Source organism: Amphiura filiformis, chromosome 18 (genome assembly GCF_039555335.1).
Source record: "Amphiura filiformis chromosome 18, Afil_fr2py, whole genome shotgun sequence".
NCBI lineage: Eukaryota > Metazoa > Echinodermata > Ophiuroidea > Amphilepidida > Amphiuridae > Amphiura > Amphiura filiformis.
Genome location: NC_092645.1, coordinates 16,975,026 through 17,001,670, shown reverse-complemented (window position 1 = coordinate 17,001,670; position 26,645 = coordinate 16,975,026). Strand labels below are relative to the sequence as shown.

General features: G+C 36.3%; 1 protein-coding gene across 1 annotated transcript in view; it reads left to right on the top strand.

Moving 5' to 3' along the window:
- The first annotated feature begins 4,949 nt into the window (after nt 1-4,949).
- Nucleotides 4,950-26,645, top strand: part of LOC140139593 (uncharacterized) — a 47,019-nt gene continuing 25,323 nt past the window's right edge. The window contains exons 1-13 of the mRNA XM_072161298.1: nt 4,950-5,152; nt 7,600-7,815; nt 10,118-10,750; nt 11,598-11,749; nt 13,260-13,502; nt 14,752-15,395; nt 16,115-16,269; nt 18,006-18,210; nt 19,138-19,395; nt 20,930-21,117; nt 23,038-23,226; nt 24,667-24,721; nt 25,768-25,949. Of these exons, the coding sequence (XP_072017399.1) occupies nt 7,738-7,815; nt 10,118-10,750; nt 11,598-11,749; nt 13,260-13,502; nt 14,752-15,395; nt 16,115-16,269; nt 18,006-18,210; nt 19,138-19,395; nt 20,930-21,117; nt 23,038-23,226; nt 24,667-24,721; nt 25,768-25,949 (2,982 nt within the window). The 5' untranslated portion in view covers nt 4,950-5,152; nt 7,600-7,737. The remainder of the gene's footprint in view (nt 5,153-7,599; nt 7,816-10,117; nt 10,751-11,597; nt 11,750-13,259; nt 13,503-14,751; nt 15,396-16,114; nt 16,270-18,005; nt 18,211-19,137; nt 19,396-20,929; nt 21,118-23,037; nt 23,227-24,666; nt 24,722-25,767; nt 25,950-26,645) is intronic.

Here is a 26,645-nt window from a genome sequence, read left to right as displayed (position 1 = left end):
AAATTCCAAGGCTTATTATATCAAAACTACAATACACACCCATCCGCCTTACACAACCCCCGCACACCCCACACCCATCCTACAAACATACATACACGCGGTATTATAGATGTTGAGCGCAGAATGCGGAAAAATGCGTTTTGAGCTCACCATATAAAGCATCACAAAAGCATCTCATCACATCAACTAACCAGCACACCCCTGTTGTACACTCACAACACACCCAAACAAACACTAAACACGCACATACGCATTCTAGGCCTACAACATTAATGGAATTTGAAAGATTTTTAAGCGCAGAATGTCGAAAATAAATTTGGGACTTTATAATAATGCCATATATGATAAAGATTTAGAGCTCATTGTAAATGTCATATCACAAAACATGAACGTCTCACCATAACAACTTACACAACCTTTTTCTTCTTTCTTTTTCTTTCTGCGTTTTTTTCTTCTTTTTTCTTCTTTCGTGCAATTTGTTTTTCCCCTTTATACCCACTATTGAATATAATTATACTTGAAGTATTTCACACATCCAGATTTGGAAGATTGCTTTTTTTTTCTTTTCAAAATGTACATAATTATCATGATCATTTATGGTCAAATCACAATTTTTAAAAGATTGTCAAGTTCAAATATTTATAATGTTCTTTCTTTCTTTATTTCTTTCATGAGGCCTATAAAAAAGTAAAACCAAAATTACGATATGCAAATGATTGACAGATATAATTAATCTATGTTTCGTCTGTCAATCATTGTCAAATCAATGTTGATTAAAGGGATTAACATATTTCGGTAAGTCATACAATTGTATAATACGCCGTGATTAGCCGCAAGCCGAAAATGGGAAGGTCAACTTGGCCATTAATGGTCAATTTTGCATAAATTAAAGGCTGGTAACCCCTGATTGTCTTTTTTGTCTTTGCAAATTACTGATTTCTAGCAAACACCACACCTATATTATATTTATTATAATATTAATCATGAAAAGGGGTACTAACTATTCTGATGATTGACAGCTATTTTGAACATAGGCCTATTTTACATGCGGCATTGCGTTGTACTGCGCGGTGCTCCTTTATTAAAAGGGAAATCCCTGTTTGGACACGGTCAACATGGTCGACGCGCTTATAAACCAGGCCTAATTCTTTGTTGAATAATAGTATTTTCACGTCACGAATGCAACATGGCATTCGCCTGTAGACCTACATAATAACTTTAGCATGTAAATTTGATAACTAAATTATCAATTATCAGTTTCACCCGTATAGGCCTAGGGACAGATTTAAGCGGTGGTCCGGTGGCCCTGCGCCAGTGGATTTTGCATTGGGCCAGTATAACTTCCAACAATGCTGACCCGACGGGCCACTAGATATTTGAGCCTGATATAACAGTTCTCATATGAGACAAGATATAATTAGTGATTGGCATAATTTGACACAGTTTCTGCTCCATTTGTCACCTGTGTGCAATTTATAGTTAGTTTCGTATATTAATTCTTATTCTTGCATTGCATGCAAATTGGAAATAATTATATGGCCGCTTCCTACAGACCCGTATACATTTTTCAAAGAGGAAAGTTTGTTAATTCGAGTGGGGTATGCAAATGTCTTCCAAATTCTACTAGGTGAAAAAATTTTAGCGTGTTTTTTTGTCATTCTTTCTAAAAACTATCCCTATACTCCAACATGTTCAGCATTCAAACATGTTTACAAAGTGATTGCATTATATAATGCGTTTAGTGATAATATATATATTTCATTTTAAACTTCATAACTCGTTATTTTTCTGTTCACGCGACCACATAGGTCTTCTATATCTGGGTATATCAAATACCCAGATTTGGAAGCACAGAAGTTGGTCGTTTTATGCCGTGTGCATGGTCAGGCTGTAGACTGTATAATAGCATCCTTTAATTAGATAATTAATTAAGATCTTTGTAAAGGGGTGACTTTCTTTTTCAAATAAGAAAATAAAATATATTTCTTTCTTATTTGTTTTCTTTCTTTCTTTCTTTCTTTCTACACTACAACATGTTCAACATTTAAACATGTTAAAAAAGTGATTGCAATAATGTGTTTAGTGATATATTTAATTTTAAACATCATATAACTCGTTATTTTTCCTGTTCACACTCTTCCATATCTGGGTATACCAAATACCCAGATTTGGAAGCATAGAAGTGTGTCGTTTTATGCCGTGTGCATGGCCAGGCTGTAGACTGCCTGCCCTCCCAGCAAACACAAAACGTTTTCGACATCATTCGCAAATGGTTATAAAAGGTTGTCAGAAAACGTTTAAATGTCGGGTTATATAAAGTGTATATTAAGAGTATAAAACGTTTTCATAACCTTAAAAAACATTTTTTGATAATCTACTGCTCAGCAAACAAAAATATTTTACACAAAACGTTTAAATGTCGGGTTATATAAAGGGTATAAAAACGTTTTAATAACATTCCAAAAACGTTCTTGAAAACTTGATACAAAACATTCTAAACAAAATGTTATTTTGGGGTTGAAAAAATATTTTGCGAAAATGTTTGCCCAAAATATTTTCAATAACGTTTTAAAAACGTTTTCATGACCTTTATATAACCCGACATTTAAATGTTATTAAAAGGTTTTGAACAAAACATTTTAAGAACATTTCTGTGTTTCCTGGGTTCAAATATTTTAACATAATGTTATTTAAGTATTGACACAATATTTGGCAAAAATGTTTGCAAAAATAGTTTACAATAACATTTTTGAAAACATTTAAAAATATTGTTGTAGTGTGTTTTCATACAAAACGTTTTAAAGCGTTATGATGACCTTTATATAACCCGACAGTTTAATGTTATTAAAACGTTTTTATGCCAAAATATAACTTATTAAAACGTTTTTAAAACGTTTTTGTGTTTGCTGGGCTATAATAGCATCCATAAGGGGATGACTTTATTTTTCAAATTAAAAAATAAAATATATTTCTTTCTTATTTATTTTCTCTCTTTCAGTGACTTTCTTTTACTTTTAGTCCACATTTTTAACAAAACATTGCTTTGTCTTTTTGGTGCGTTTTTTTTTTCTTTCTTTTTAAAAACTATCCTTCAATATACTCAAACATGTTCAGCATTCAAACATGTTTACAAACATATATATTTCATAACTCGTTATTTTTCCTGTTCACGCGCCCACATAGGTCTTCCACATCTGGGTATATCAAATACCCAGATTTGGAAGCACAGAAGTTGGTCGTTTTATGCCGTGTGCATGGTCAGGCTGTAGACTGTATAATAGCACCCTTTAATTGGATAATTAATTAAGATCTTTGTAAAGGGGTGACTTTCTTTTTCAAATTAGAAAATTAAATTATATTTCTTTCTTATTTGTTTTTCTCTTTCAGTGACTTTCTTATAATTTTATTCCATATGTTTTAACAAAACATTGTTTTGTCTTTTTTAGCATGGATGTTATGAGTTATTGTATAATATTAAACAGTTTTGAACTGATTTTCTTTCTTTCATTTGTTTTTCTTCCTTTCTTTTCATCTAAAATCGGACTAATTATTATATTTTCAAGGGCGGATTCGTTTGTTTCCTTTCTTTTCATCTAAAATCGGGATATCGGAAAGACTGAATGGACAGGGAACCCATCTTTTTTTTATTCCGCAAGTTTCTTTCTTCCTTCTTTTTTTTCTTAGTGCTATAAGCACTATCCCTCAATATACTCAAACATGTTAAACATTCAAGTTTAGTGATATAGGGGCTTAGAAGTGTGATTTCATTTTAAACTTTTTTTAAATCTTTCGACAGCCATGGTGTTACCGTGTCTATGATTTATTAAACATTTTCATACAAAAGAAAGATGGCTGATTTTAATTTTTTTTATCAATGATAAGAATCTGGTTAAATTATAGAATCCATTGATTTTATATATATTATACAGATTCCATTGATTAATAATAGCACACCAGTCAATGATTAAAAGCAAAGAATTCAATATCCTAGACATTCAGCTATTGTTCCTATTATATAACGTGACATTGCGCTAATCACCTTGTCAAGTGGACAATTGTTATGATATCCTTTCCTGTATCGTTTGTCATTATTTTCTTATTATTTATAACCAATATAGTTCCCCAAAAAGGTACTTATTTTGTTAGATGAACAACTAAGTAAATAATAATAAATCAATAAATGATAAAATATGTTATGATAATAAATAAATAAACAGCCTATAAATAGATAAAAGATACATTATAAATACATAAGTAACAGAAGAAAGAGAATAATATTATAAACAAATTAAATTCTCCAATGTGACTTTTATTATAATACAAATAGTCCGGCTAATATCAATAATAAAACCACAGTATATTTATAATAATATTAATAACACTAATAATAATAATAATAATAATAATAATAATAATAATAATAATAATAACAATAATAATAATAATAATAATAATAATAATAATAATAATAATAATAATAATAATACTGATACTACTACTAATAATAATAATATACAATTCTGATGATAGAAAGCAAAATTAAATCTTCAGAGCAATAATTTCCTCCGTTTTGACAGTTGTACCGTCCGTGATCAGTCATCAGTGTTGACTTCGCTCCATACGTTCATGCTCATAAAATTCCTAGTTTGCGCAGGCTGCTCAAACTCGGAAATTCGGCTGTTTGAGCATGCGCATATCAAAGAAATTCCCAGTTTGCGCACGCTGCTCAAAATCGGAAATTCGGCTGCGCAAACTAGGGAATTCGTTCAAATGCGCATCTTAATTAATTACGTGCGCAAAGTTGAGATATCACTGAAATGAGCATGCTCAAAGTCGGGAAATCACTACTATGCGCATGCGCAAAACGGTGCGTCCTTTCTTGATATCCGGGGTCTCACATAGCTCTCTATTTCCCGTAGCCAAGATACACAATACAAAATCTCCATTGACAGGGATCACATTGCATGATTGTGAATAATTTAATTGATTAAATGAAGACATATTTATGATATAAAGATGTAAATATCGATCATCATTTTGATAATTTTATCTTCTTAATATTACCCTTTGAATCATGGTGTACGTAGACGAGACTTTTAGTTGAGATGGGAAATAAAAATGACAATCACTGGCTCTGAATTGCTGAAAAAAGGTATAAAGCTTACTATAAAGTTACTAAAGCTAAGTTACTTTTTGTTTTTTATATTATAAGCAGACTTCTCTAGGTTTTTAATCAATTTTATTTATTTCAGTAGCCAGCCCAATATTTTCAAATTGCTGAAATGCATCATCATTTCCACACTTTATATGTAAATTACATTTTATCTTTATGAAATTATGTGACAGTCATGACAGTTTAAGTTAACCATCACATCATGACCATATACTAGTAATATTAATAACTAATATCTTTTTTACAGTTTGAAATTGAAGCAGTGTTCGATTTACCACCTGCATGCCTGCACATGCGACTTTGATTCTGTGCAGGTAACTTTTCAAATGTACCTGCGCAAGTGCATGTAGAATTTTAGTCGTAAATTACACAGTTGGAATCAGAAACATACAATACGCTGGCGAAGTTACGTAATAAATCGGATTAACTACCATAGCAATAGGTGAAAACAATTTTGAACATATCGCGCTGCACTACAAGCAGGTTGAACTAGTCACCTGTGTATGTCTGCAGTTATAGATTGAACACAATACTGGTCTTTTCAATGATACTAATATTACAGGTGCAAGTGATCAGCATGATATGGTTCAATGCAGAGGTACCGTGTGAAAGTATCAGTGCAGCGCGGTATATTCAAAAATTGTTTTCACCTATTGCTATGGTAGTTAATCCGATTATTACGTAACTTCGCCAGCGTATATCAATATGCCTCTATTAAAATCAAAGAAGTAATCAAGTATTAAATATAAATATCCCGTACGAAATTACACCAATTTTTACTTCTCATCTGTAAAAAAGAAATAAGTTACTTATTTTATATCATGGTTAAATTGTGTGCAAGTTACTTTCACTTTGTGCAGGTAGATTTTTATGTTTAATACCTGCACAAATGCAAGTAACTTTTTTCTGGTAAATCGAACACTGGTTTGAAGTATTGTAGATATGGTACGGTACCGGAAACCGGGGTGCATGACTTTGGAGTTTGGACACATATAGGGTTGCTTGATTATCACAATTTTTTCAAAAAGATCATTGATTTAAATTTAAATCAATGATTTTTTGGAAAAAAAATCATGTGATTTAAATTGAGCAACCCTGTCCCATCATGCGTGTCCACCAAAGTCACCCCAGTGTCCAAAGTTTACGGTACTTGTTATTATACATACATGTACTAGTTATCTGCTATTGATGCTGCCCTATTTTTGTGCAGAGCTACTACCACAACAAAAGGAACATGGGTTAAATTCCTGTACTAACAATACATGTACCGGTATATGTAGTTGTGTGCTGAATTTTATTATAATCTTTCTCGGACTTCCTCGCTACCAATTTAAATAATACATGTGCCGTACTATAACTGTATAGGACTGGCACACACCATTTTGTATGACAGAAAACCAGGTTCACAGTTTTTCGCACCGCCACCCAGGGCACTTTTTGTACTCACTGGACCCGGAAAAAGTAAGATTACGTAACCTGAATGAATCCAGCAGGCTGAGCTTGGACCCGGAAAAATCCCATCCTAGCTGAAATTGTATTGTAAATATCATAGTGCGGTAAACCATGTTTTGTTGACATTTAATATTGTAACATAAATACGATTTGTACGATCTGAAGAAAACTTGTCAACCTCTTCTACAGTTCCCCTTGTATCGCTGATCAAACATCTGTGCATGGAATATAGTAGCAATGGGGTGAGCCCACACTGTGTATTACATTGTATACATGTATGTAGCAGCGATTTTAGTAATTGTATAATGAAAAGTTGTTATGCTGCAAGCCAACTGAGCTGAGTAGGCAAGTGCATTTCAAGGTGACTGTATTGATATCATAATAAATCATTTAGTGATGTGCGCCCTAATTCAAGTTAACTTAAATCACCAGAAATGCTTGGTTTTGCTCGATAAGCATGTTTTTCCGGATGTCTGATTGGATAATTTTATATATGTCACATGTTGGATTTTTGAGATAGATCAAGTTTATAGTAACTCCCTATCTTTTAAGGGGGTACTACACCCCTGGCCAATTTTGAGCATATTTTTGCATGTTTCTCAAAACTTATACCGGTAGTGCATTGGTGGCAAGTAAGATATATATTATAGGGGCAAGGACTACAACTACTGCACAGAAAATTTAGTAACTCAAGGCAAGTAGTTATTGATTTATTGATCAAATAGTTACAGTCAAAAATGAGGGGAAACCACTGTTGTCTGTGCTGAAATAAAATTTCCAGTGCAGTAGTTGTAGTCCTTGCCCCTATAATATACATATCTTACTTGTCTCCAATGCGCTATAATTTGTGAGAAAAATGCAAAAATAGGCACAAAATTGCGCAGGGGTGTAGTACCCCCTTAAAGGTTACGGAAGATGTATTTATCATCAAAGTAAAAAGTTTTCATTATAAATATCAATTTGATTTTAATCAGGTGATTGAACAACAATTTCAGCCTGTGAACAAAATGAGAGGAAAAGAAGCAAACACAACACATGTCAGGTACATGTACCCCACCCTTTATTGGAGTGATGGATTGTTAAATTAAGTCATCATCGTCAACAACAGAGAGATGACTTCAACTCTGCTAAGTCCTTTGTCAAGAGGCCGTGGTTCTTGGGATGGGGATGTGCAAGCAGAAAACAAACAAGTAAGTTTTTTATGTAAATTTGTTTCTTTACTTTTTCTTTTCCTTCCGCTTCCTCTTCCTCTTTTTCCATTCCTTGTTTTCTTCTTGTGTCATTGTTTTAAAAAGAAGACAATTTCACACTGGATTATAGAGCCCAGCCGAGAGCAGACTTTGTCTTATCTCATACATGCAAGCTAAACCCTGATGTAAGTTTGCTCTTTTTCTCTTTCCCGTATCTTTTTCCACTTCTAAAACATCTTATAAACATTTGATACAGAGCTAAACCAGGAGGAAACTTGTTTCTTTTTCCTCTTCCTCCCCCCTCTTCCTCCTCCACTTATTATTCTTCTTCGTCAAGAAGATGATGATGATTTCAGGCTAGATTTAAGTATACGAAGATCAAGACATGCAATTGTGTCTTTAAGGAGAGTCTTGCAGGATAGACAAATATAAGTTGGTTCCTGAACTTCCATTTTCTCCTCTTCTTCATCATGAAGTAGTCCTGCCAGCAAGACTTCAGTCTTTATCATAAACATAATGATATCTAGGTATGATGAGTTACAGTTACTGAACTACATCATGAAGATGATGATGACTTCTGGCTAGATTTAATACAAAGATCAAGCACGAGGAGACTTTTATCTCATCATTAGTATGACAATGTTTGCTGAGAAGTTCAAACCTTCCACTTTCTCCTTTCTTCCCAATTCCCCCTTTTAAAACCAATGTTGAGAAGACTGGAGAGCCCAATGGGAAAAGTGCTTTCATCAACATTGAACTGGGGAGAGGGGTGGTGATTTACATAGCATGCCAGAGTCTGCCAACATTAATTTCCTTGATTGTAGAATTGCCCAATGAGCATTCTTGGAAACAAATATGTTGAATCAGACTGTTCAAAAAGTAATAGGCAGAATTTGGCAGCAAATCAATTTATTAAAGAATATTTTTACGATAAAATAAATTTTGTTACTGAACATGAAAATGTTGAGTAACAAAATAAGAAGTTGACAGATATTGTAATTATAGCTACCCTTTGAGTACTTTTAAATATATTTTGGTGGCTTCCCATTAATTTTAACATTAACCCTATGAACTACCTGCCGATTGGTCAAAATAAAGTTTTCATTATCAATTGTACCAATCAGAAACATTGTTAGAATAATTTCACCCCGCAAAAAAATTTGGGTGAATTATTTGCAAAGCTCCATTCTGATTGATGATAAAAAAAGAAGATATCATGTAATTGACCATCAGAGGCAATGTTAGATCGACAGGTAGTGCTCAGGGGGTTAAGTATATCGATGATGCATTAACCTTTCTGTCTTTTATTTATTCTCATCAGTCACTTACCAAATCAACTCCCTCCCGATTCCCCCTTTTAAAACCAATGTTGAGAAGACTGGAGCTAGAGCTAAAAAAAAGTAGTTTTCATTATCAATTGTACCAATCAGAAACATTGTTAGAATAATTTCACCCCGCAAACAAATTTGGGTGAATTATTTGCAAAGCTCCATTCTGATTGATGATAAAAAAAGAAGATATCATGTAATTGACCATCAGAGGCAATGTTAGATCGACAGGTAGTGCTCAGGGGGTTAAGTATATCGATGATGCATTAACCTTTCTGTCTTTTATTTATTCTCATCAGTCACTTACCAAATCAACTCCCTCCCGAAACCCCCTTTTAAAACCAATGTTGAGAAGACTGGAGCTAGAGCTAAAAAAAAGTAGTTTTCATTATCAATTGTACCAATCAGAAACATTGTTAGAATAATTTCACCCCAAAAAAAAAAATTTGGGTGAATTATTTGCAAAGCTCCATTCTGATTGGTGATAAAAAAAGAAGATATCATGTAATTGACCAATCAGAGGCAATGTTAGATCGGCAGGTACATGTAGTATAGTGCTCAGGGGGTTAAGTATATCGATGATGCATTAAGGGGGTACTACACCCCTGGCCAATTTTGTGCCTATTTTTTCATGTTTCTAAACAAATAGAGCATATTGGTGAAAAGTAAGATATGCATATTATAGGGGCAAGGACTACAACTACTGCACTGAAAATTTAGCAACTCAAGGCAAGCAGTTATTGATTTATTGATCAAATATTGGGTTTCCCTCATTTTTGACTGTAACTCCACAACTGTTGTCTGTGCTGAAATAAAATTTCCAGTGCAGTAGTTGTAGTCCTTGCCCCTATAATATACATATCTTACTTGTCACCAATACCCTATAATTTTTGAGAAAATGCAAAAATAGGCACAAAATTAGGCAGGGGTGTAGTACCCCCTTAACCTTTCTGTCTTTTATTTATTCTCATCAGTCACTTACCAAATCAACTCAGTCAAATCCAACAGCAAAGAAGGAAGCATCTCTGTACCTGGAGAGATCCCTTCCCATCCCATTGAGAGCCAAAAAAGATGACTTGGCTCTCATCCGGAACATCCTCCATGATGCCAAGCCTACAACGGTGCAGAAAAGTCCCACAAAAACATTCCCTTCAAACTATGTGGATGTATTACGTGCAAACACGCCCAAACCTACCGTACCAAGAACTAAGTCATCTACACCATATAGAAGATTCAAGCCTGAAAAATTGCCGCCGGACTCTCCCCCAGCAGTCCGTCCGAAAACCGCAGTATCAACGAGTAAAACGAGAGTGCAATCTGCCAGTACTAGCCTATCAGATAGAATTAAAAGTGCTCCGGCACGACAACGTGTACGGACTAGAACAGCGCCATCAGTTGTGGAAAAAAGAGCGCTGATACCAAAGACTCTCACAACAAGGAAGGGGGCGCTGTTGCTTTTTGCAGCTCCTGGTGATTTGGATTTGTCGCAGCCACAAGAGAAAGGGATTTTTGTACCAATGAGTCCACCAAATGTCTCGGAATTAGGTGCAGTGTTGGGAACTACCAATAAGCTTACGTCAAGTGTACTACAATATGGCAACGACAATGTAAGGAAATGAATAGGTAGATGTCTCATTTAAGACATACCTTAACCATATGCTAATTAGGGTCAGAGGTTACGGAAGTTAGGGTAAGGGTTAGGGTTAGTAATGCCTGACCCTAATTAACATATGGTGATGGTTTGTCTTATTAATATGAGACATTTACCAATAAATCAAGCTCTCAAATAAAAGTTTGAGTCTGGGTACAGTTGGGGTACGGTATTTAGTTCTTGAGCATATATAAGAAAGAAAACAAGATCAATTTTAGGATAAAAATTATTTATTTAGAGAATAAAGGTATTGTTTTTAGCTGCTGGAGTGCATCTATCGTCTCATATAACACGGGCGACATCATTATTTCAAGTATTTTACGCCAAAAATAATGTGTCGCCCGTGTTATATGAGACGATAGATGCACGACAATGCAAAAACAATACATTTATTCTCATTCTTAAACACTTCAATTCAAGTAAAAATATGATAAGCATTACAAATTTTAATCAAAGTAAATCCTACATTTTGCAAGGAATTATACCTACGGCTTAAAATCGATCAGTCCCGTTGTTGCTATGCACCTCCGATTGGTTCAAATTGCGAGTATGCGTATCGCGTCGATGCACATGCGCTGACCCGTGTGATATCGTGTCATATCACACAGATAAGAACCAATAAGATTGCAGGAACATTCTCAAGTGTTTAAGAATACTTTTTAAAGAATTTATACATCATTATATTTTTTGGTGTGCCAATTTGTATTCCAATCAGATTTTCATTAAAAACTGAGGACTAATGTTTTTTCACTATTTCTGCAGCATTTTAACATATTATTTCTATTTTCATTAATTTCAATTAGTTTCCAAGTGATTTAGAGAGTTTTAACAGCCAATACGACAAGACCTGCATGAAGTTTGTGCAAGAAGATGATGATGATTTCACGCTGGATTACAGAGCCCAACCGGGAGGAGACTTTGTCTTTTATCTCAGAGACATGCAAGCTAGACAGATGTAAGTTTGCTTCTTCTTTACATCTTTTTCTTTTTTCTTTTCTCCATTCCCTTTCCTCCTTTTCTTTTTCCATTTCTTTGTCTTCAAAGATTTGATACAGATCTCAACCAGGAGGAGTCTTTGTCTTCTCCTCTTCCACTTTTTGTTTTCTGTCAAGAAGATGGTGGTGATTAGGCTAGATTTAAGAGATTTAAGACTCAATCAGGAGGAGCCTTATCTTTTATCTCAGAGACATACAGGCTATAGAAAGTGTGTTTCTCATCATTTTCTTCTTTCTTTCTCCTTCCACTTCCTCCTCCATTTTTGTTCATCTTTGTCTCCTTTGTTGTCAAGAAGGTGATAATGATTTCACACTATACTACAAGATTCCTATTGGGATCGCCTGCATGTGTATACCATCACTAAGGTACTTGGCTGGTACTGTGCAGTATCAGGGGAGTACCAGTGTAGTACCAGTTCAGTACCACTGCTGTTGGTCGTGCTTGTGCAGTAGCAGCATTGGTACTGTGTAGGTACTCTGTCTGTACCAGTCAGGTACCTTGGCGATGATGTACTTGTGCAGGCGGCCCCAATAGGAATCTTGTAGTGTAGATTAACAGAGCCCAACAGAAAGGAGACTTTCTCAAATGTAAGTTTTGTTTTTTCTCCCTTCATCGATCTCTTCCTAGCATTTTCACATTAGATTACTAATTTCAGAGACATGAAAGCTATAGTGCATGTATCTCATCTCAAGTTGAGAGTAATACCATGGATTTTGCAGTGGCAGATTTGTATCGATCAAGTGTGATTGGTCTGCCTGCTTGCGACGCAACTGCATAAGTGCACTAGCTGATTCAAATCTGGATCTTTGATATCCAACATGGCGTTACTCTCAACTTAAGAGGAGACACACTATAGACTTTCTCATTGTCCTTCTGGCTTCCTCCTCTTCCTCTTTTTCTTCCTCCTTTTTTCTTCTCTTCTACTTCTCCTTCTTCATATTCTTTGTTTTCTTTGTCATCTTATTCATTTGTCTTCATTGCTGTGTCTTGTCTTCTCCTTCTGTCTTCTTCATCTTCTTAATGCTGTCTTCTCTTTTGTTGTTGTTGTCTTCTTCTTCGCCTCTTTATTGGTAAAAATGTTTTTGTTTTGTTTCTGATTTTGTTTGCTGGGTCATAGTTTCCTGTGGGTCATAGTATCCTGTAATTTTTAATTGTAATTTGTAATTCTCAAATGTAATTTGAGAAAATACCGATTCCAACCTGATCATGCATGTGCTTAGAAACCATTTTTGGTCATTTTGATAAATCCAAAATGGATGTTACACTGACAAGCAACATTAACAAAACAATGTATATTTTTAATTTGTGTGTAAAAAGATATAGGCATGGTGATAACTTCAGAGTAAATAACTTAAATAGGCTGCCTGAAAAAATGTAACTTAACTTTTCCAGAGCATTGTGTTATAAGACATAAGTCAGAAAATTGCTGAAACTGATATCAATAATTTGTTGTTCTTGTTGTAATGAAGGGTCCGTAGTCTGGTACGTTCACCATCTCATCACTCTCTCTCATCCATTGACACCATGGAGGAACTCAATGACGCCCTCAGAAGTATTGAGATTGAAGGAGAGGTCATGGGTCAAGATGGGGATGATGTCAGAAGTCAAAGGTCATCTCTGTTAATCACAGCTGATGCAGACAAACTAGCTGAGACAATGTCAAGGCCTTCAACTGTAGGGATAGATGCATTATCAAGACCAACTACTGGAGGGTAAGTGTATACATCTAGGTCAAAGGTCAACTGTTGATTGTAATGGATGCAAACAAGCTATAATCTGAGACCAAATTAAAAAGACTAGTTTGCATATGGTTTGCTGACCTGCGCAGGTCCGGCATATTGGTCCGGTTGACGTGACTCATATTATAGCTGAGACATGTAGGCCTTCAACTGATGCATGGAATTCTAATTTAAGGATGGTATTAAGCATCGATCATAACTTTGTAAGTTCAATGTTCATAATCAGAGGTCAAAGATCAACTATTAATTGCAACAGACATTGAAGCAGTGTGTAGGCCTTTCAACTTTAGGGGTAGACGCATTATAATGACCAGCTACTGGAGACTAGGTGTGAATTATTTTGTGAGGTCAAAGTTCATCAGAGATTGAAGCCAAGGTCAACTATAATTGCAACAGAGGTAGACAAGATTGCAGAAGTATTGTCTAGGCCTCTAACTGATGTAGATTGTATAAATTGTTAAAGGCTTATTCAGTGATCCCAGCAAAACTGTAAGAAAATGGAAATTGTATTGATTACCTAAAAGTAAAGGATTTTAATCCTTTAAAAGTCATTAAAATGGTCATTAGGAATTTTTTTACTGAAACATTTGGCAAAACACAAGGAAAAAAGCATTATTGACAAAGTTGAAGCCCCAATCAAATACATGTAGTTAATAGCAGCGTTTGCATAGTATTTTTGTGGGACATGTGAGCACATCAAATTACATTCTGAAAATGAGGAATGTCCTTTTGAAATTTTGAAATTCGTGATATAATACAAATTTTATGGCAAATTATTAAAAATTGATATTTTTGACATTTAACTGCCCTTGTTTGACATTTAACAGACCTTTTGTATTGAAAATATAGATTTTTTTTGGGGGGGGGTTAATTGTGTATCGTCAATACAAAATGTCACAATTTTCTAATGATTGTTGGCTTTTCCTTCCAGCTACATACACTTTATGTACATAATCAAATTTATAAATTTTACTTTGAGGACTGTTAAATATGAGAAATAAGAAAAATATCAATTTTTGATAATTTGCTATGAAATTTGTATTATATCGCCAATTTCAAAAGGTCAAAATTATTTGACATTATTCCTCATATTCAGAATACAATTTGATATGTCTGATGTGCTCTCATGTCCCACAAAAAAAACTGTGCAAATGTTGATATCCAAGCCCTTCTAAAGTAGAGATTACAAATTCATGTGAAATGTCTTATTTTATCTTTATAGGTATAGCAGACCTTCAACAAGCAAAACAGCACCAAGCAGACCAGGCACATCAAAGTCTTTATGTTCAACGCCCTTGTCATTTGAGAAACTTGCTTCTTCCATCAAATCATCACCATATCTTGGCCATCCTATCCAGGCACCGTATCCACCAAGCATGACACCCGTGGACAACTACCAGGAGGATACCAGGTCCGGACCCGGATCAAGACCGGAGTCTGTGAACTCGATCCGATCTGTAACAATAAAATCCAGGAAGTCGTCTGCGAGATCATCGATCCTGAAACGTCCTGGCTCAGGTATTTCTGCAGCTGGGAGCATTAAGGAGCATGGAGAGGATGATGATGATGATGATGAATTTGAACATGGTAGTGTTGCATTGACAGAGGGCGCTGTGTCCGGACAAGGTAGTCAAAGATCGGTGAGCCGTGCTGCATCCTCGCATCATGAATCGTGGCCTGATGGTGGTAGTGATGGAGAATTAGTTATAGAGGAAGCAGAGGGTGGGGCTGATCCATCTGGACTGCAGTCTTCAAGACCAGTATCATCAAGAAGATCTTGTGAATCTAGTGCTCGGAGATCGACGTCCTTGAAGGAGAGGTCAAGGTCACATATGTCAGGAGCTGGTGATGGAGACATTGAGGAAGGTAAGAGTCCTTGCAGGGATGGCACTGAATTCATGGTTTTTCTATTACCAACGCAAACTTACGACAAATTCTGCTGGTTTGTGTGTGAGAAATTGATGCAAGAATATCATATTACCATTTCTCTCCACAGCTTAGCAAACTTTGTCTCTTCATTGAACTTGCTTAGCAACCCCAAATAAGCTCAGCACAGATCAGAAATCATAAGTAATTTAATAACAATAGGACACTTACAAATGTTTAGTGTTGCTTCCAGTTTTGATATTCCATGGTCCTTGGTACAACCCTCAAAGTGAACTCAGTGTGCAACCACCTCAAAAATGTCAGCATTGTTAACAAAATTGCATGCAAAAGTGAGAATATGAACATGTGTCTATAACACAACAATATTTGCCAAATTATTAAAATCTAGATGATGTGGAATTCTCTTTACCAGTGTCCTGCACATACCCACAAATTGGGATATTCCACATGGAATCTAAACACCCCCTATGGAAGACATGGCCTTAATCTTCCACACAGGAGTGTAGATTTCAAATGGAATCACCCATATAATAAAGTAACCCCATTTGAAATTCACACTCCCTGTGAAAGATTATTAAGATCATGTCTTCCATATTATAGGGGATATATGAATTTCAACTGGAATACCCCATATCAGATTTGCTGCAAGCACTGCATAATTTTCTTTTTTTCCCTCAATTCCAAAACATTCTCTTAAGGTGATGTAGCTCAGGATGATAGCACACGAATCCCATCAAGACAACCATCTGCTAGATCTGCTAAGTCAGTTACTATGGCGATTGATGAGGAAGTGGAAGATAATTGGCCAGAAGAAGGAGAAGGAGATGCAGATGGAGCCCACTCATCTCACTATGTAAGTGCACAGTATCTGCTTTGGTAGTTGTTATCAGATACTGCCTTTTACTTCTTCAGCAGACTGATTCAAAAATAACTCAGTGGCGTAGCTGCCAGGGGCAGGGGGCAATTTGGGCCCCTGCCCCCTAGTGCAAGGAAACAAGAGGAAAAAGGAGGGAGAGAGAGGAAAAATAAGAGGAGAGAGATAGAGGGGGAGAGAGGGAGAAGAGGGGAAGAGAGATGGGGAATTTATACGATATGCAATACCATATGATTATTATCAATTAGCCTGTCAAAAATATTCTATGTGGGCCTGCCCCCCCCCCAGTGCAGGGAAAAAAGAGAAAGGTTTGGTGGATTTGGGCCCCCGCCCCATACAGGCTTGCCCCCTTGGAAAAAATCCCAGCTTCGCCACTGAAATACCTCCTTGATAAAAATGCTGTATTTGGCTATTCAGGTTAGAAGCCATATAGCCTCTATGTAAGACATGTCCTTAATCTTCCACACAGGTGGTGTAGATTTCAAATGGAGTAACCCATTCTGGTAACCTCATTTGAAATCTACACTCCCTGTGTGGGAGATTAAGGTCATGTCTTTCTTAGGGGTGTATGTATTTAAACTGGAATAGTTTATTTTTAGAGGGCAGAATAATAATGAAGGTCATTCGATTAAGGGATCTAGAATGAGCGTTTTGAGCGTTTCTACAGTATTTTTTGTGGGACATGAGAGCACATCAGACATATCGAATTGCATTCTGAATATGAAGAATGTCTTTCTGATATCAAATAATTTTCATTTTTTGAAATTCACGATATAATACGAATTTTATGACAAGTTATTAAAATTTGATATTTTTCACATTTTTGATATATAACAGTCCCGAAGTAAATTTGATAAATCTAATGACATATTCTTGAAGTATATTTGGCTGGGAGGAAAAGCCGACGATCAATTGAAAATTTTGACCTTTCATATTGAAGATAAGAATTTTTTTCCCAAAAAGATCAAATTTTTTGGGTGTTTTGGGAAAAGAAATCCATATCTTCAATACGAAAGGTCAAAATTTTCAATTGATCGTCGGCTTTTCATCCCACCTACATACACCTTAAGTATAAATCATCAGATTTGTAAAGTTTACTTTGAGTACTGTTAAATATCAACAATATCAATTTTAATCAATTGCCATAAAATGTGTATTACATTGCGAATTTCAAAAAATCAAAATTATTTGATATCAGAAGGACATTCTTCGTATTCAGAATGCAATTCGATATGTCTGATGTGCTCCAATGTCCCACAATAAATACTGTCCAAACGTTCATACCCCACCCCTTAAGCAATTGCAGTACTACATGTTACCAGTTCAAATTTGTTATCTAGGCAACCACACATTTATTATGCTAGGTGGGACTTAACTATTTGATCTTCATTAAGTACAATGTGAATGCATTATTTAATGAACATTAAAAATGTTCATCAAATGAAGGCATTTCCTGGTGTGAACCAAGTCTAAATGACACCAGTCTGCAATATGTTATACTCTTCCAAACTGTTGCAAAAGGAGGAACAGAGGAGCACTAATTAATTTGCAATTTGCATGCATCCCAGTAAAGTTATTCTAGCAGTGGGCCAATTTGCAATTTTTTTTGGATTACACCACTACTGATTGGCGGGGGAGGATACATCTCATGACGGGCATCCCCCATGTCACACCAGTATGAGAACTTGAACTTGATGTATTTTGGTTTCCCACAGGGAAGTCGCCCAGCAAGTCGTCGTTCACAGTTCAGCTATGCCTCAGGTTCTACCAGTATACCCATGGGAAGTGAACCAGATCTGGAATTTCCTCAGGATGATGAGCAGCAAATGGAACAGCCTCTTGACGAGCAGCAGCCTGTAGTTATTCCTGATGCAGGTGGTGCATCAAAGGCTGGTACACCTGTTGATGATATTCCCCAGGGTAAGGCCCCAAAGCCAAATTTGTTTGATCTTGGAATTACATGCTGCTTTGATACTTGTTGTTATAATGAACCATCAACTAATTGGTCAGAATTAATGGTAAAAAGTTATTGGTCAATGCATGACATGCAAAGATTAAATGTTAACACAATCAACTGTAGTCAATTAATTGATGTCTGATAATTGATATATCATAAATAATAAGGATCGACCAAGCATCGATGGTCGATCTAAATATTGAAGAAATTGAGTCTACAGACTGCTTAATAAGATACTTGTCTTGATTCCTGAACTGAAAATGTGGGTGCATTTGTAATCGCCTCCAAACAGGGACATTAGTGTGGTACCCTATATTCCAACGGGAGACCTCTCAGGAACCGGGGACTGTCCCCACTCTATAAATATGTGCAATGGATCAGTGATCAGCTTCAGTGTTTGCTCCACTATCAGTGATCATATAATCTGATGATCAAATAAAAAATTTATATAAATTGTTTATTAACATCCCTCTTTAACTGGTGAAAGTTGAGATGTAACATCCCTTACACTGGCCCCAGGCATAGATGTATGTGTGTATTGGATAGCTCCCATTAAATATATACTATATATTATGTGTAATCTCACACTTAGCCCCCAAAAAGTGATATCTTGCAGAAATATTGCATGTTATGCATTTAGGGGTATTGGGAAAAGCAGAGTGTTAAAGAAAAAATGGTACGTAAAGTGTTTAAATCATGTTAAACTGGTTTAGGATTATTTTCAAAATGCTGACAAATTGAACCAAAAACAAAGTATAGTTCTGAATTTAATTAAAAAATAACACACTATGGTATAGGCTTTGTTATTTATGATTTTATGAGGTATTTTACTAGTAGGGTGTAATGTTGTAAAGGAAATGCCTCTCACAAATATTAATTGAAATTTACAGATACAAAGTCAGCAACACCTAGACCACCATCATCACAGCATCGTGCTCCAAGTATCAAGAGTGACAAACCACCAGAAGAAATGATCAACTTGGAAGAAGCAGAGGCTGCTGGAGAATCAGAGGTTGCTCCTGGAGAAGATGTAGATGAAGTGGTGGAAGAAGTGATGCAAGAAGTTGTTGCAGAAGCAGATGAAGCACAGGATGAGGTTGTTGACATGGCTTTAACTGGTGTGCCTAGGGCCCCCAGGATGAGTTTAGGTGAGTTACACCAGGGTATTGGTGGTGTAAACTGTAGTGGTGTCAACGAGGTAAATGAAGGATAGAGCGCTCTGCTTGCCAAACTGAAGAAGTCATCTGCTCCAGGTTGCTTGTTGCTGGTTTGTTATAAATCAAACCACGAATTGCCTGCTATGAAATAAAATGTGGTCTGAAAAACAGCACCAAATATTTCCAAATTAGCCAAGAGATCTACTCTTTTGTGTATAGATGAACGAAGCTGAACAAATTGTGTACTTAAACACAATAAATTTGTACCCTCATTTTATACAATTATTGCTAAATTAGAGGAAAACAAGCACATCCTCTAAATCTGTTAGGTTTTGTCAGCTGTTTTTCGTTAGCCTCTTTCATTTTGTAATGTAGGTACAGGTTGTTCAGTGTGTGATTTTCAATGAAACAGCAACATACTAGCTGGAGCTCAGCAATCTATGTTTAGATGTTGTTGAGTGGTGTAGGGTTAGGGTGGGAGATTGGGTGGGGTTGAGGAGATTATGGGGTAGGGATTGAAAGAAATTGTTGCTGAAGCAATGAAGTCAATGATATGGCTTTAACTGGTGTGCCTAGGGCACCCAGGATGAGTTTAGGTGAGTACATAGAATTAAAACCAGAGAACCCGGACTTGTTATACCTCCACGTGCAGTAGCGCCGTCAGCTATGGTGGAAATTGGGTGTATTCAGAGTAAATAATGCATTTTTGTAAATGCTCAATTCGGGCAAAGCTAAGGCCAAAAAAAAGAGTGCTTGCGTGTCCTCCACAACTTTTTCAGAATTGGATCGGTCAGGATTTTAAAAATATTTTTTAAAGCTCATAGCTAAAGCATGACTGTATGCCTTTAATTAGGTTAATAAATAGCCCAAATACATGTAGTTGTGAATTGGGATATTTCTCTACTGTATACCACATCATTTAAAAGTGTGCAGAAACTGTAAGAAAACCTTTTCAGAATGTCAAAAATGTTGAAAGAAAAAAAAACTTTTTCTGGAATTTCCAAAATTAGGGTCTTTATTCATTTGTACAGTGAAACAAAAACAAAAAAAGTTTTTACCAAATTTTCCATTTTTGGCCTAATGGGCTATTCCAGTTGAAATCCATACACCTTAAACCTTCCACACAGGGAGTGTTAATTTCAAATTGGATTGCCCAAATGAGTACCTCCGTTTGAAGTATACATCCCCTGTACGGGAGATTAAGGTCATATCTTCCATAGGTGGTATATGGATTACAACTGGAATAGCACAATGCACTGTTTAGTGCTCTTGTTCCCAACGTTGATCATTCTTATTTGGGGTCACATTCATTTTACAAAAATTGTAACATGTGTAAAATAACAAAGTTTGATTTCTTTTTTCCATCCAAATAGATGACGCCCATGATGACATCGCCCGTGCTTTACGTCGTCACTCCCAGAACTCATCAGCTACCCCAACGGCGATTTCAGAATCGGAAGAAGACGAAGCCATCGTAAAACCACCTGTAGTTCCTACACCAGAACCACCACCACCAACAGTTGAGCCACTGCAAGCGCCCTCAATTGCAAAAGTTCCTGCAGCAGCGCCAAGCAGAGAGTGATGATTGCCGCAACACCTGTGAAGGCTAAGAGTAGGAGTCCAAGTCCTACTGGGAAAGCTCCGGTGGAGAAAAAATCCTCTGGGTTAGATTTGGGAAGCTTACAGGCGATGGTGTCTAAAGGAAAAGCACAGGTAGGTTTGAAATAATGAGAATTGAGCTAATCCATATGTGATGTGATCAAAGCTCCTATACAAGCTTCTAAAGCTGAATTTATACGCATGCTCAGTATTTACTTCCATTTTCACAGCGTCAAGTCGAACAATCAATACAAATCGCTGAGACAAAAACAATGTCGCTTTTGCAAGTTGAAGAAATTGAAGAAATCTAAACTTTCGAGCGATATTGCTTGACACATGAATGCATCAACCAATCATTTTCAACCAACTGGATCTATTATTTTGCTACTTAATTGACCTTTCTCACTTATTAACTTTCTACGATGAATTAATTGAAAGCAATACTTATTGACAGCAATGGATTCATGTTCTAAAAATGTATTTTCTTGCATTTAGATTATTTTAATTGTCGCCTGCAATTGTCAGGCATGAAAATTTTCAGCGTTTTCGCTGATTTCAGCATTTTTTGTTATTGTTTTCAGTGTTTTTCAGCCTAATTCTGATTCACAAAAAATGGTAAAAAAACATGGTTTGCAGTGTTTTTTTCGATGCCAGTTTTCATACCTGAAACGTTATTGCCGTAAAAGTATAAATGCAAAAGCGACAAGCGATACATCACAAAAATTCGATTTTGACTTATTTACCTTTTTTTCTTAAATTTAGTTGAATTAAGTGCCAAGCATAATGTAAAACCTGAGACCGTAATAAATAGGTATTATGGTCTCAGGTAAAACCTTCTACAAGCATATATGCCTCTAAATGAGGGCTTTCTTAAAGAAAGAGACAAATGGAATACACCCTCCACAAAAACATTACAATAGATTGGTCTTACAATAATACATGTTCGTACAGCTGCCTGTATCAGTAATATAGTTGCTCAAACTCCAAACGTTTTAGTAGATGGTGTCTGCCTTTCGTGTCGTTCATAAAAAATATCTCATTTAGAGGCATATATCGTCAGCCTGCTACGCTAAATGCCTAAGTCATTTTTACATGTTTCTCATTTGCAATTTTGATTTTCTGAGTAATAAACCCATAAATAACATCAAAAGAGATGTATTCCACAAGTTAATGAAAAATGCGGCTGGAAATTTGATGAATTATGGGTTTATTACTCAGAGAATCCAAATTGCAAATGAGAAACATGTAAGAATGACTTAGGCATTTAGCGTAGCAGGCTGACGATATGCTTGTCGATGGAATCCTATGGTATACTAAAGGGATAGGAAACACACATTATTTTGCAGGTCATCAGCGCTGTGCAGTGGCTTCATTTTAACAAAATAAAGACTACAGCTACATATTTCATACAAACTAAATTTAAAATAACAATTGTATCCAAACATAGCACTAGGAATGTGTCAAAGGAAATAAATAGCTCATTGATTAGCAGTCAAGTTAGCTCAATCGATAAGGCGTTCGACTGTAGTTCGAGAGGTTGCGAGTTTGAACCCTGTTGGTGCCTAGTATGCTCTCGTGGAAAAATTGAGTTAGCTTGAAATTCCCTTGGACAAGGAACTCACTGCTAATTTGTCTCGTTGTAACCCGTACGAAATTCGGGGAGCTGATCCTGGTTGCGATGGTTATTTGTGGAATGTCTAGGGTGTGTGCTCTTGAAGCAGCAAAGTCCCTGAATTGTTGCTTAATGGTTTATGAATGATGTGGGGCCATAGTGGTCAGCGACAACCTGTAAAGTGTGCTGAGGCTTGTGGATCAACGTCTAGGCGTTGTGCCTGTGCGTAGCGCACTATAAATCACTGCGCTTTTTTGTTGTTGATTGAGTGCTGTTATCAATCTTGCAGCCTCCATATTTCACCTTGATGTCGCAGTGACGTCACTGCCACATCAGGGTGAAATATACTTAAACTTCTCCATTCATTATTACATCACATTGTTACCAGTGTATGACAATTGTTTTATTGTTTCTTTAACTAGTCTCCAAGAATACCACCACCTATAAAGGAAAAGAAAGGAAGTGCAAAGAAGAAAAAAGGAGGAGGAGGCGGAGGAAAAGTGAGAACAAAATCACCACCACCATTTAAGATGGAATTTGTAAACAGTGTGGTGGTTGAAAAATTTGAAGAACCGACGGCAGAAGAGTTTGAAAGAATGTTACAGGAAGAGGTATGTTCAGAGGAGGGTGATGTGGAGGGGATTGTGGTGTGGATGGGGTGGGTAGGTGGGTTGGGGGTTTACTCAAGTTTGGTTTGAGTAGGGAGTTCCTCGGAGAATAAAAAAGTGGACCCATCACAGTTTTAACAAAAATTGGCATTGTTATACCCATAGACATACCACCTAGACCTATGACTGCCCATCCCTAACCATCGCAGTAGGTGAAGCCACATATCCAAGGTGATTTTGGTCGGGTGGTCGGACGCGGAGCAATAAGCGTCCATGTCTGGGACGAAAAACGCGATCGTTTGCCTGATTGCTGCGCCGTTATCGCCTCGCGTCAAATGCAACATGTTCTGTAGACGCGAACATGTCTGCAGCTTGTTTGCGTCCGGGTTGCGTCCTTGTCAAAATCGTTGCTAAGCAGTGTTGACTTCACTACGCGAACCAAAGTCACTGGTCTAGGTTCTTGTTTGTCTGGGGTTGTACCTACAGTATACACAATTTGTGGTATATACTGCATCAAGTGTACTTTTTGTGGAATAACTTGATTGTGACAGCCGTATTCGAAGACTGATTGGTCATATTTAAAACACTCACTCTTATTCCATAGTGTATGGTCATTGCGTTATATGCTCAACAAAAATATCTGATTGCTCAGATTGCTCTTGATTGTCTTCTGTATTCTACCTTATTATTTGAAATCAATGAGATTGACTTTGTGTGGTTGCCATAAGGTGACCAGGCTGCTAAATATTGTGGAACAAACATGATCTTTGTTAAATTGTGGGATAGGCTTTTATGACGGGGACCACCAAAAAGTTTAGGCGAGGTCTGTTAGCTCTCTGTTCACATGCAGTCTTCAGTGAATGGCTCTTTTCAGAGTCATCAGTAGACAAGGGGCAGCCTACATGTCTCATACATAGGTACTTTGTCCTGAAGAAGTCAGAGCTATTCCTGATGAAAGCTTGACAATTCTGAACTTGTCGGAGGGTGAACCCGCTAAAAACTTACTAATTGTTATGGTCTTTATTAGGCCAAGTAAAAAAAAATAACATGTATATCGTCCGGACTTTTTCAAAAATCGGTGAGGGAGATCCTTATTATTTGTTATTATGTTATTTTTTTACCATTCATTTCTGTGTAAAATTGCAATTGCAAAGTGTTTGTCAACACATCATAAAATTGGGGAGTCTCCATAATATTTTTGTTATTTCCCCAAAGCCCTACCCTAGCTTTTAAAGAGTGTTTGCAATGTGTTTATAACTGATAACCAATAACTTCTTGACATGTCTTTTCATCACAACAATTCTAGAAACAAAGTAAGGAAGCAAATAGAAAAAATAACAAAAATATTTGAAAATCTCCAAAAATCGGTGAGGGCAGGGACGATATACATGTTATTTATTTTACTTGGACTTATACAATAATATCTGTGATTGTTTGATACAGCTTGCCCAGGAACTCGCTGAAAACAATCTCACAGGATTAATGAAGAAAGATGCAGGTAAGAATCTAATGGGCTATTCCAGTTGCAAGCCATATCCCCTATGGATCAAGACATGACCTTAATCTCTTACACAGGGGGTGTAGATATCAAATGAAATCACCCACTTAGGTAGCCCATTTGAAATTCACACCTCCTGTGGAAGATTAAGGTCATATATGTGACCCGCTCCCACAAAACCAGACACAAGTCACTAATTTTGAAAATTGAGTTTTGATGTCATCATTTAGTATATGTCTTCAGCTTTCATTTGATACAAAAATTATATTTCTGGGACATGTGGTCCTAATTCTATGATCTTTCAATGGGAAGGAGTGAAGCCACACATAAAGAAAAGACAAATGCAAGAAAAATGGCTTTAAAGTTGTAAAATGACATGTTGAAGGCCTTGGTTTGGCTCAGAAAATGCTAGATTTGGGTGCTTATTAGACATACAAATGTAATAAAATACAAATGTAATAAAATGGTACTTTAAAGTAACATATTAGAGAATTCTGTTATCCACAACCCCTAGGATCTATGCATAAACACTGCGATTGTTCTGTCCCAGTGCTTTGTATGTTCTGAATTCTCACAAATTCATGAGGGCCGATCGTTGGATGTCTAACAATAAACTCCAGTGTTGGGTGCCTTCGCGTATTGGGTGTCTTTGTGTTTATGCGAAAGACTGTAAAATATGCGTTATGTGCGTAGCAGTTTTGTCTCTCGCATTTCATGGAACGAACAGCCCTCATTAATGGATTGGCTGTTTCGGGTTGTCTGTATCTCTTTAGTTTATGGCTTCGTCCTTCAGAAGGGACCTTAAGCTGTTTCTTCCATGTGCAGAGAGACTTGTATTTTGATTGCATGGTTACAAAGAGGGGTATATTATGTAGTGAGCCAATCAGAGAATCAGAGATAGCATAAGAAATAGTCAAGGCTGAAGGGGGTTAACCTTAAAATTGCTAAGAGATCTATAAGCTCTATTTTGATTGGTTACTCAGATTATTATATCATGTAATTAACCAATCAGGGGCTCTGTAAGAAATGATTTTGATTCTTTTCAGAAGAGAAAGCACAAGAGGAAGCAGAGGAGGTAAATTCTCTTGCCACAGACGACGAAGCAATAGAACAACAAATTGAAAAACAAATGAAGGAAATGAAGGATAAAGGAGGAAAGAAGAAAAATAAGAAACAATTTGCAAAAGAAAAGGCAGCTTTGAGGGAACAAAGGAGAGAGGAAAAATTGGTACGTAGAAAACATGTTTGTTTGTTTTGTTTTATTTCTTCTTTAACCTGGGTCAAAGAACGGATAAAAGCAAAACAAACAAATATATTTTGATAGTCAAAGCTGTATTGTGATTGGTTACTCAGATGATTGTATCATGTAATTAACCAATCAAAGGCTCTGTAAAGAAGGCAGTAATACGCATAAGGTTAATTTGAAGCCACAAAAGCAATATAGTGTATGTGGGAAATTCAAAAGATAGTACCACACCACAAAGCTGTTTTTTGTATCCCATGAAGAGTAGTCATCAGAGAAGATATCTTACACTTCCCACAATGCAATTCTTCCATTTAAATCATCTGCACTGATCTGCTATCCAGTGCAACATAAATCAATAGTGTCAAAATGAACAGAGCACATCCAGATCTTGCAAAATGTGTTTATTTCTTGACTATTGATCCATGTTTAGCCAGTCTATTCTCAACATGAAATCAAAGTGAACCTGTACAAAGTAATATGAGTGTCACTTGGTATAGTGAAGTGATGCATGTGTTACAAAGGATTCTGGGAAGGGTAGGTTATCGTTTCAGAAGGGTTGAATTGTTATTTCCTTATGTGTGGATATGTCGCTGACATTTAACACCATTTTTTTCACAAAATCAATAGACCTTTTCAAATCAATGTATTCCGATTACATCCAAAACATGAAATAATTTC